The 12,772-nt window shown below is 37.3% G+C and overlaps 1 protein-coding gene across 2 annotated transcripts in view; it reads right to left on the bottom strand.

Annotated features, from left to right (window-relative positions):
- The window catches only part of LOC142398785 (netrin-G1-like), a 65,327-nt gene extending 53,775 nt beyond the window's left edge, over nucleotides 1-11,552 (bottom strand). For both annotated transcript variants that reach the window (XM_075482957.1, XM_075482959.1), the window contains exon 1: nucleotides 11,253-11,552. In XM_075482957.1, the coding sequence (XP_075339072.1) occupies nucleotides 11,253-11,498 (246 nt within the window). In that variant the 5' untranslated portion in view covers nucleotides 11,499-11,552. The remainder of the gene's footprint in view (nucleotides 1-11,252) is intronic.
- Nucleotides 11,553-12,772: the final 1,220 nt, after the last annotated feature.

The following is a 12,772-nucleotide window of genomic DNA, read 5'->3' as shown; positions in this document are numbered from 1 at the left end:
AGCTGACACGAAAGAAAATTACAATTCAAGTGTTCTCTACATTATAACAGTTTGTCCACATAGAAAAAAAAAATCTGAATTTGAAGCTCTCTTTTCAATTTGTTTTGCAAGACAAGGGCACTGGTTTCCTTTTTTCTTCTTCATCAAGGTTCTCTGTCCAGTTAACCATTCAGTCTCCATATGTTGCAAGTCATGTGGGACATAGCCTGTACCACTATCTTATACTGGGATTATAAATATAGTATTCATACCAAAAGATGGTTATTTTTATGATTTATCTGTTTTTAATACTTTTTTTCCCTTTCTTTTCTAATGTAAAGCCATGCGGATTCTTCCTCAGATCTGTGTGAGCATTAACTAAGAGCTGCATTTTTTCACATGCGCTACTCAAAGATAAAATTTGTGGTTGGAGCTGACTGATGAGTGCATGGATAACAAAAGAGGGAGTGGTCTGTTTAAAGGTACTTCAATTTCGGCAAAGCAAAACACTAGTTTTAAAAATTAAATTTTATTAATTATTCAAGTAGCTGACCATACAAAACAATGACCAAAAAGTGATTAAACCACTTACTATATGGCAAAATGGCCACTTACTATGCAAATATGACTGTAATTCAATTAGCAGCAAGCTACTGGAAAATGTACTTAATCCACTGATATTTTTTAATTATCTGTTAGTCGCCACCACCAGTGCTGCCAGTTGGTACTATCTCTCAAATTATCTCTCAAACTCAAGTTCATTACCTGACACTTGCTGTTTTGTTTAAAGAGCATTGGCTAATACAGATATTTTCTCCCTCTTAAAATCTACTACTGCTCAACATAACAAATGTTTCCAGAGTAGCGAATCACCACAAAACCATTAATAAATGCATCATGTTTCTGCGAGGGGAGCAGCAAATATCTGTTTGCATGAGAGGATTTTCCTCAATCATCTCAAAATATCTCATTTCCTACCATGAGGGTCTTTGAGATTGACCTCATAAATGCTAACAAGATTCATCTTTGTCATCCTGCTTCACAACAGCTTACATAGAACACGCTGACATGGATTATTGAAAAAAACAAAACAATAATTGTGACATTAGAGTTAGGACTTGCTGCTTTCTTTTTTTCTCCCCTCAAAAAATAGAACTAAATTAAAATGACCACAAACAATAATAATCAGGATCAAGAAATGCTGTACAGGGCTAACTAATATTCAAACATGTTCAATAAAAAGCAAACATGTAGATCAGTAAAATGAGTCCTGTTTGTATAAAATGGATCAAGAGTTGTTGGAATCCCTGTGTGACATCTTATAAATCTAATGCCTGTACCGATGTCCATGGTTGGATTCCTCTCATCAGCCTGTTCCACTTACCTGCCTGCTCACAGGAACCTTGCACCACAGCCAACACCCTCCCCTCAACTTTGGATTCTCTCTGGAAATAAGTAAGGACAAACCTTCTCCCTCCTCCCACCGAGTTTCACGTCCTCCCGGATTCAGCTCTCGACCCTCCACAAACTCCTTTTACAAATAAATACTAATTACTCTGATTCCTCTCGAGTTCCGTGTCTGCGCTTGAGTCTGTGTTTGTTTGGCGGCTAAACTTCTAGCCGTGACACATAGCTCGAGGGATGAACCAGTGTAGAATCTACACTTAACAGACAACTTAGCAAAGAACCAATTTTAAATTTTACCTTCAGGCACTTTGTTACTCAAAGCATGTCACAGAGCACAGAGGCACATAATCTGTTCGTTGAAAAATACCAAAGTTATGTGAAAAATACCAAAGATACCACAGTTTCCCAGTCATAAAATGGTAAAGTTGTCCTAAAAATTGTACTTTTGCATCAAAAAAGTCATTCAAGAAGCTATGAGCTAAAATAAAATGGTATATCCTGGCATGGTGTGCAGTGTTATATTAAAAATATGAGAAACCGGGACAGCTGGAGGACAAGATAAGGAGTGCCAGGTCTAAAAAACTATATACAACAGATGAACAGTGTCTGCATGTGATGTTTAAGAAATAGTTGATTCATCTATTGTTCACTGAAACATCATCAGAAATGGTGTCCATGAGGGCTGACTGTAAGAAGCCGTTCTTAAGGAAGGGAAACGGGGAGAAAAGGCTGAGCTGTGCCAAATGACACAAGAAGTGGACGGAATATCCGTGGCAACAGGTCTGATGGAGGGATGAATCCTCCCCAAAGCCCGGACCTCAACATTATTGAAGCAGGGTGGGATCATCCTGACAGAGAACAAAACAAAAGGCAGCCGACATCCAAAGAAGAGCTTTGGGATGTCCTTCAAGAAGCCTGGAGAACTATTCTTGAAGACTACTTAACGAAAGCTTGTCTAAGAGGGTTCAGGCTGTGTTCAAGTGAAAAAGGGGTCATAAATTTGCCTTATATATTGTATTTCTATTTCTATTTGCACATAGAAAAAAAAAAAGGCTGCACCCATTTCTCATTTTCCAACCATTGTATGAAAAATTAATGGGCGCCTTCAGATTTTTGCACAGTACTGAGCAGACCTTTAAAATTTTGCAAAGACCAGTGAATTTATCGAAAGTTTTCAGATATTTTTTTGTTTGCTTGTTTGTTCTTTTATTCAATTCAAATTCAAATTCAAAAATACTTTATTTATCCCAGAGGGAAATTAAATGTTGATGTAACTCAATTAATTCAAGGACTTGTTATAGATGCTGATGGCTGTGGGCAGGAAAGATTTCCTGTAGCGGTCCGTTTTGCATCCAAACTGAAGAAGCCTTTGACTGAAGAGACTCTGTTTTCCAATAACAGTCTCATGGAGAGGATGTTCAAGATTAATTAATTAAGATTAACTAAGATTAATTAAGATTCATGATTAAGCTTGCTTCTTTTTTTTTTTGTCTTCTTCGTCTTATCATTATTAAGAAGGTCCATGATGTGAATGGGTCGGGTGATCTGACATGTCATTACCCAGTATACTTGATATAAATATAGGATTCAGGACTTTCACAAGACTTCAGTTAAAATATGTTAAGTTGCTTTACCATGTAATTAATATAAAATGGGTTCGGATTTTCTTTGATTTGTTCAATTCCATCTCTCAACCCCAGCTGTGTTAAGTGGAAAAATATGTCATATACTCACATCATTTTATGCACAGAGCGCAAACATAATTTGAAGCAAGACTTGGGTATGTGTGCCACACAAAGCAGCTCGGGTCTGTCATGTCAATGAGAGTAGTGGAGTGTGGAGTGGAGTGAGTGTAAAATGTTATACAAAACTGTGCAATGAGTCTTACACACTGAAAACTGTCTTTTCAGCTCTGGTTATAGTAAACGTGGACAGCGTAAAGGCACCCAAGGGAAAAAATAAGTTTTTATAATTAGAAAAGCAATACACATGGTTACACCAATGTCAAGTGGCTTTTGTCTGCTTTAAAAAAAAAACAGATGAATGAAGCACTTATCAGTAGAGTTGTATGAGCTTAATTTCATACAAACACATACATCTAACTCTTACGTTTTCTGTAAAGACTCTGTATATTCAAGCCACTAATCCCATAACACTCTTTTATACTTCAATGCATAATTCATCAGACTTTGTATTTACAACCCTCCGAGAATGAACCTGTCAGAGATCCAGGGAAATAATGCCAGCATATCTCTATCTGTCGAGTGCTCAGCTCATATGAAGCGTCCTGCCTCCACATGTTCAAACAAGACATGGATATTATGCGTCATCATCTGACAGAAAACAGGGGACAGGGAAATTAAAAAGCCAGGAGACAAAGACGGTGGCAGGCGAGTGAAAGAATAAATGATGACTCTCCCCCTCTCCTGGAGTCAGGGGACATGTTGCATGTCATCTCGGTGTCTTGGTACGCAGTGGTGCGGTGATGATGTGCTGGGCAGGGCCAGTTCGGAACAGAGTCAAGGGCACCCGGGTGACGGCAAGTTAAACGCTCCAACTGTTCCCTGTCTCCAAACAAATATATGGATGAGTGAATCTCCCACCGAGAGGGAGGGGTACAGAGATCAAAGAGGGGCAATGACAGTTGTGGCTTTGACCTCTGAACTGCTTGATATTTCAGCAGCTTGAGATAGACAGTTCATGATATGGAGGTTCAGATTTAGTTTGACATAAAATGAAAAGTTATTCAAGATTACAGCTGACCCATAATGTTGAAACTAAGAAATCTTCATTTGAGTGACTACTACCTATAATAAGGAGAATACAAAATACTGTGTATGAGCAAAGGAGTGATTTCAGACACAACTGTGGGTTGAAAAAGGAATAAGCCAGTTTGAGGTGATCAGTCCTCTCTTCTATTCTAATAAAGGGAAAATACTTTATTATGTTTTTTAGAGCATGTTTGCAATAATAGCACAATTCTTCTTAGAGCTATGAAGTAATTGTACTTTTTTTTTCTCCTTTTAGCCCCGGTATGAACTCTCTGTCGGAGAGAGAAACTTATGAAAAAGGAAAAGAGTCATTGTTGCCTAATCTGACTGCTTTAATATGGAGGGAAATTTTCCATATCATTGATTATCATTGTTCAGATAAAGTCAGTAATTAATAATTAAAGTTTCACTTGCCATTTGTGAATCTTGCCCTTGTGTGCATTCAATATTGTTTATAAATTTAGTATGATGTTTTACTAAGACATTTATAAGCATATGTAAATGAATGGCTGTTTAAACTTAAAGATAAAGTCTTGAGTGGGGGTGAAAATGTACATTTCACCTTGCACTGTGGTCTTTGAGGAAGTTCAGAATGAACTAAAAGGAAAGCTAAAACAAAATAAAAAGTGTGATCAACAGTAATATATAATTAATTTTAACAGTAACATACATATGCGCTCTCAGTAAAGGTCAGATATAAAAGTTGTGAGTTTGTTAAGTCTGTAGCTGAACAGACTGACCCACCGTGACAACCCAGAAAAAAGAGAAGACGCTTGTTGCCAAAGTGGAATGTCTAACAAAGGTTTCACTGTTGTAAAGATACCACGGCCTGTTTAATTCATTTTCACAACTCTACCAAACCAAACCCAGTACTTCTATCACTCTACCAAACTACCAATGTAGTTTTTATCAGGCGTTGAAAGTCCCCCTTCCAAGGCAGTGTTGTGCATGAATGCGTTAATATGAGCAGCTTCATGGGCAGTGTTCATTTTCTTTGAAAATTGAACTTAACAAGGCTGTTCTCTGCTAATAGATGCAAAGTAATGACATACATGACTACTGTATGTACAACTAATGGAACTGTATTAGGAAAATTACAGGCAATGTACAGTTATTGGCAAATGTAGAACAACGCAGCAAACAGAAGACAATACGCTAGCAACTGCCAAAAAAAAAGGGTTCTAAAGCAAAGCTCTCTGCTTAACCACCTCTGGTGGATAATAAGCTGGCTGAAGACTGAAAAGTGCTTAATATCTAGGTGTATTTTGATGGGCAGGGCCCACTTTGACCATCATGCAGTAGAGCTGTGCTGATGTTACTCCACCATTACAATGGCACAGTTTTTTTTGTTTGTTTGTTTTTAAAGTTATCCTGTTTGAAGCATTATAAATTTAGCTTGAGCTGCACATTTTATGATAATTTAGAGTCATTAATGTTTTATCTAATGCTGCAGAGGCATAATTTCCTTGATAGGAAGGGTATTATGAATGTGACCCCTAAGGGCAAAGTTGTAAATAAAAAATACCTTGAGTATCTTCATGGTTCATAATGAAAGAGACAAATGCAGATATGTGTATACCTGCTTAGATGGCCATGGTGCCCGCATTCCAGTACACCTTAACACCTCATAGCTGTACATACTATACAGAGAAGATTATTCAGAGGAGCTCTTAAAGTGGTAAATCAATGTGAACTAACTCATTTTGGGACAGTTAGTTTAGAATTTCAAATGCTAATTGATTAACATGTATTAGTCCAATTTTATTTCGTGTGAAGTGAACTTTGAACTAGTTCATGTGAAGTGTGAACTTGCAAAACATTGCTCCAAGATGCAGCTGTAGATCAATTTAATGAGCAGCAAAAAATGTCACTAAAGGGTCATTGTGTGGAGAGTTTATGGTAAGAATGTGATGATGCATACAGTGATGCAATGATGTAGCTCTGGCCTATAAAAAGCACCTGGTTAAAGTTGGTTCAAAAATAATTCTTTTGACCTTGATCTTGACTGAACATTGAAATTTCAATGCTGATTTCTTTTTCATTTAATTTTCTCATATGATTTAGCCCAAACCACAACCCTTTCTTAACTGTAACTAAGTATTTTACTGGCTCAAACCCATTTTTGACATATTGTGTTAGTTTCTGTTATGTTTCTGGTTCTGGCTTTGTGTTACTTCATTGTTCTGATTTCCATGATGTCTGAGTTAGGCCTTGTTAAGTTTATCCTTGGGTTTTGCCTTGTGATGTCTATTACTTATGTTTGATCTTGGGATCCTCTCAGATGCTCTCTGCTCTCCCTGTATGCCTGTGTTCTGTTAGCTAACCACCACCACCTGCCCGGTGTTAGTTCATTAGCTCTCTCAGTTTCAATATTCTTTCCTTTCCTTTGTTCGTTGACAGATCCTTGTCATGTAAATGACCATAGAAAAGGAAGACACGCAGAAGACCAAAGCATGAACTCAAGGAAGCCTAACACACAAATCATGAAAATCAGACCAATATAGTAACACAAAGACAGAACCAAAAAAATGACAGAAAACCTATGACAGTATGATGTCAGTTCAATATGATGCAGATTCACATTTTTTTCTGGTGACGTCTCAGCCAATGTTTGAAGCAAAGATCTTTAGTTCATAATCTAATTCTGCTCATGACGCCTTTTTTATGTTAGTTTATGTTGGCATGTTAGACACAGATTTAAAGTTCACAATGACTCCCATTAATGCCAGCAAAGATAAGTTGGCTGTATTGGCTGCTGTATCAACAATGTGGCAGTCTCCAAGTAGCTTAGAGGGAGCTCTTGTTTATCCATCTGAAGCCTGCTAGTGGGCCGTTTGGTTTGGTGATGCCCTGAGTACCGGGCATAAACACGATCTCTGAATAAGTCTCGGGACTGTTTACACAACTGCCATGGTGATGTGGTTCAATCAGTATGGCTGGACATAGAAAGCTCTCATGCTTTCATTGTGATTAACTGCCAGATTCCACATTTTTCTAGCAGGATAAAGTATCCCTCAATCTTTTCTTCTTCAAAGTTTTTCTCTACACTGAAAAAAGTGACTTTTTGGTGAAGTAAACTCTATTAGAGTAACTGTCATAATTTCTGCCTTGTATTTTTAAGATTCAGTTAGAACTAGAGCTTCTTAAGTAAAATTAAACATTTTATTAACGTAATACATGAATTATGGGGGAAGAGGAAGTTTTACTTCGGTTTCCTCATACAATTTAAATGTTTAATAGTTGTATGTACATAAACCTAGAAATACTACATAAACTTTACTCTGAAAGTGTATTGTTAAAATCTACTAAGTCACTCCATAACAGCAAATACTACAGATATATAGAATTTACTTAAAAGTTTTAGTAAAATGATGTTCCTGCCTATGAGAAACAAGTAAACTTTACTTAATTTGTTTAAATAAATGTAATTAATGATGTAATTCAGTAAATGTTACTTAATATCTTCAAAACTGTTGTGTTTTATGGTAAGTAAAATTGACTTGATATTGCAGCATTCAATCTTACTTAAATCATTTGAGTGCAAATACTTACAAAGGGTTTTTTAAGTAAATCTTATGAGTTGTTTTTTTCAGTGTAGTTCAAATCACCAGTCAGTTGGGTGTAATGTAAACGCTGCTCTGTTATTACCAGTGCAGTTATAGACAGGGTAGTCTATTTCCCAAAAAGGATGTTATTTATTTTATTGATTTGTATCTTATTGAACATACAGATTTTTTTTTTCTAGGAGTGAAAAGAAGTAATTTAATTTAACTCTGTAATGCATAAAAATTGAAGCTGTTTTCTCAATAAAGTCAGTTAATCAATTGTCATTTTTGTAAATTGATCTTAAATCCACCAAAGCCAAATGTGATTTGGAATTAAGAGACAGAGACAGGTGCTCTAATTAAGAACAATCCTGTGTCTTTTAACCATATCAAAAATTATTATAAGAGATTTAAGATGCAGATGTATTTCAGGAAGCTTGCTTTGCATTCACACCTACATATGACGCAGTGATGAAATAACTGTTTTGACGGCAACTATTCAAATGCATCAAATTGGACAATTTATATTGAAATTGAAGAATGGCGTGCTTTTATCTAAATTAATTACAATGAGAAGCATGACTGACAAAAATGCCACACAAATTTGAAAAAGCAATTGGAAGACACTATGTATCAGTTAAATCCAAACTTGCCATTGCCCTCCTAAGTCATAGTGCAGTTTTATAATTGTTTTACAGTTGAAAACCACTTGCACGCTGCACGTTAAACAGTAAAACAGACCTTAAAACAACATTGAGTGACAGTGAGTGTCACAGTGCACCGCAGGAGAAGAGGTTTAATACCCAAACATTTTGAAGAGCCCCTGCAGGTCTGCTGCTAAAAATAAAAACAAGGCTTACTTCCTGATGCAGAACACCTATTCTTGACGGCGTGCATTTTGGACAACATTTGTCACAAGACATCAAAAAATGATCTCTTTGTCAGTTCATCTCAAAAATATGTTTGCTTGAATGCTTAATCTCCAATTCTGTCATAATTTTGTGGCAACAGAGTTTAGTTAGAATAAAATGAAACATCCTTGAGTGACAGAGAGGATAACTGTAAGCATGAGGCACAGAGAAGGAATGGGGATGGGCCACCCAGTATTCTTTGACCAACCTGAATGAAGCAAATCATCTCCTGGGGAAACTTATTAGACTGGACTCATAACTGCAAGAAACTTAGTGATTGGCTGAAAGAGCTCATTTGCATGCTCCTCTCATCTACGACAAACTCTCAGGAAGCAGCTGTGGATAAGGTCACTGGTGTCAGTCTACCTGTGTGCCAGCTAAGTGTATAAACAGATCAAACACACGACAGTCATCTGAACAAGTCCATGGGGAGCCTGTGTGTTCCTCATAAACTGGACAATGATGACCTCAAATTCATGTCAGAGGGGATGGATGTTCCAGAAGTCAGAGCAACGTACACATGTTTGGAGTTGCTGACAAATGTAAAAAATACTGCATACTCAAACCACAAAGTCAACATTGTTACAGCAGACATATATATATATATTTATATATATATATATATTTTTTTTTTTTTTTTTTACATCTCAATCATTGAAAGTACTGTTTAAAACGTTTGCCTTTATCTTATGTGGTGACAAAATGGCTTCTCTGAACTGGAAACATATGTAATGCATTAGTCACATACTCTTTCTATTACTTGCTTTTGACTGTTATTTTTTATCCCTGTTTTAAAAAATTGTAACTCTTTTCAAGTGATTTTCAAGCTTTTACATTCCTTTCTCTGTTAAACTTCTAACTCTACCATTCAGTAAATGTTTGCAAATCCAGAATATCAGCATTCAAAAAAGAAAAATTGAGGCTGAATTTAAGAACATTGCTGAGGGTGTTTATCTATCTTACTAGCACTAAATATGAGAAACAAGTGAACATGACAGCATTTTAATGGTGTTTGGACAGAATAGGACAAACTGTCAATTTGAGAGGTTGTTGCTCATTAGAGAGTGAACGGAGAACACACATCTGAAGGGCAGCCTACATAATTTTATGGCAGTTCACTGAACAAATTGTTACGTTATAGAAGCTTTAGAAAAACTAATATCCTGGCCAAGCTAAAAAAAACAAAAAAAACTTACCAACCATCTTCTAATGTGGAATATTGATGTATTTAAAATTTGATGGCATGTCAGACCGATAATACATTAATCAGAAGTCTCACATCACCATGGCTCTTTTTTGAGTAAGCCACCAAATGAAGCCAAGCTTGAAATAAAACGAAAAGGTGCAATTCTGACACAAGCAACGAATGACTGAAACTCTAACAGAGCATGCTCGCAGTGTCTTACTCAAGGTAGGCTCACACAACATTACATCATCACCCACACGTGTCTGGCTCGTCTAATGCAATTAGTGAGAAAATTTGATAGCTATGTAAATAAACATACATATATATATATATAAAATTATAATTACAATTTCCAGTAAATAAAATGTCTTCAAATAAAAAGAAAAAGCAGAGACAGATGAAACTGTGATGAGGCATCTCTAACAACCATCAATTACAAGGGTAAAATGTAGTGAAATGAAGAGAAAAAATATGTGATATACTCTTTGCGTGATGTTAATGTAGTTCAATCAAGATGCGATGGGCCAGTGAGGTTTTAAAATTTTGTTTTCATACAAAGATCCACAGAATGTCCCACGTGATTGGAGACTTGCTCCTTTTTCATCCTACGGTGGCATTAAATGTCTCAATGCCATCTGGCGCGGCGGGAATAAAAACTCTCCTTTTAAAGATGCCCATTTTAATTGGTAAATGTTTTCTTGCAGGAACCCTCAGTGGGCAGGCACACAACTTCTAATGAAGCACTTTAAAGCCTATGGGCTCTTGCAGCTTACTATGAGTGGGTTTCTAAACAAATGCAGCCTGGGGTTGAACTGTTGATAATGGCTGGTAAGGACCAATGAAACACAACACTGTCGAGTGCGGAAGAAAGCAGTGCATTATAACATCACCGGTGCAATTACCCCATCACCACCACTCTTTGTGTGCAGTTGTGTGTGTGGGTTGAGTGTGATCTGGGCAGTTACTGTAAAGCGTAACTTGAAAATATCATTCTAAGCAATTTTTGAGTTTTTGACAGAATCCCACTTGTCATTTCACTGACGCATGCGTTTGTGTAATTTTCACTTTAGCTTGTAAAATCCTTTCTATAAATATACATTTGGCACTTCCTTTTCCTGGGTTATGAGTTCATATAACTCTTAATATACAGATGATGTGTTTTGATGAACAAGATCATATATTTGCTCTCCGTCCTTCTTTGCTTGTGCAAATCTGTCCACACACACACACACACACACAAATGCACTAATGTAGGTACATGTAAATGTGTGCTTCAGCCGCAGTTAGAACTTGTATCTTACTGCTCACTGGGTCGATGTGTACATTAATCTCTGCTGCACTGGCAGCACTTTGCCTTGTATGCTCTGTTCCCTATCCCTGACCCAGTATGCTGTGTGATCCTGCCTACAGCCTCATTTGTCTCCATCAGGGGACAGGCGAGGTTACGACTCACCAAAGCGCAGTACGTTTCTGGCGGATCTCCACACGTGATGTTTGGGGGGTCGAGGGCCACTCGCAGGTACTTTGTCATGTCTGTGGCTTCTGGCTGACAGGCCATGTAGTCCCACGCAAGGCCCTCCTCAGTATAGATCTGGGACTTGCACACGTCATAGTGTCCCCATGCCGCTGGGTAGTGTTGCATAGCATGTGTCACACTGGTGCACACAGCTTGCAGGGTGAACAATATGAGCCAAAGCATTGCTGATCTTTTACTTTATGTTTTTTTTTTTTGTAGAATGCCCCTTTTCTTTTTCTTTTTCTTTTTTCCTTAAAGCTTCTACGTCTTCACAGAAATGACGACTGTACGACTAAAAATCTTTTAAATCAGCTGCAGGTTTGAAAAGTGTGATGGAGCATTTAGGAACAGTGGCAGCATCTTGTACTTGTGTGTGGGCTGCTTCAGGCGACCATTAGCCCACATTCAGTTATTTTGTCTTTGATTGCTACCACGTCTGCCTGGCTGATGAGGTGTGTCAACAAGTCAATGCCTCCGCTGGTGGTGATAGTTGATGGAAAGGTCAACAAACGGTCAGATGTGATGTGTAGAGGGAGTGACACTTCTCATATGTCAGCAGATGTCTGATCTTGATCTCCTGTCAATTGTGTCATCTGCCACTGCCACCATCCTAAAAGACAAGGGAAAATGACAGTTTGGTGAACTAGACAGATCACGTACATACAAAGAAATATTTGAAACACAATAATATTAACAATTTAAAAAGGGCTAGAAGCCCTTATGTGAATAAGTAATGCATTTCACAATCCACTCACAAACACATGAATGTATTATGTAGACAAACACAATGCAAGGTTCCTCTGTTTGTACATATCCCTCAATAATAACCTTGCCAAAATCACTGTATATAATTCAAATCGAACTTGCACTGCAAAGCATAATCTCCATTCGATTTTCATACAAAGAGGCTTATTTCCATGTGTCAAGTCGCTGCATTTAAGTTATTGCTTTTTCTGAATCTTCTGACTCCTTTATGTGGAGCTGTGGTTGTCTCAACACCTTCAGAGGCATCTGGGAAATATTAAAGTAAAATTGTGAGACAGAAATGGTTTATTTGAGGGATTGTATGTTCTTCAGAGCTATCACAAGCCATCAGTAAGATGGTGTAATTCATCAGGTAATGGTTTCTGGCAGCAGTCAGTAGAGACGTACACAATTTTAAAGTCTCAGGTAAAAAGTGTGTTCGGGGAAGGAAAAATAGAGTGACTACGCACTGCCTCTAATGGAGGAATACTTTAAATGGGAGTCAAGTTACTGTGGACTGTGTTCAGAAGATCTGTGGTTTTGCAGGAGTGAAAAGATGTTTTCGTGAATAACTGTAAAGAATTTCAATGCAACCTTTCGCTACACTGATCACAATGTTGACAAACATGTTATTCGTTCTCAACATCTAAAAAGTTTGTAGAATTACATCATAATTATATTATGAGATAAATGCAGTGCTCACACAGAAGATC

Source organism: Odontesthes bonariensis, chromosome 14 (assembly GCF_027942865.1).
Source record: "Odontesthes bonariensis isolate fOdoBon6 chromosome 14, fOdoBon6.hap1, whole genome shotgun sequence".
NCBI classification, from domain to species: domain Eukaryota; kingdom Metazoa; phylum Chordata; class Actinopteri; order Atheriniformes; family Atherinopsidae; genus Odontesthes; species Odontesthes bonariensis.
The sequence above is the reverse complement of the archived record's forward strand: the minus strand, read 5'-3'. Positions and strand labels throughout refer to the sequence as shown.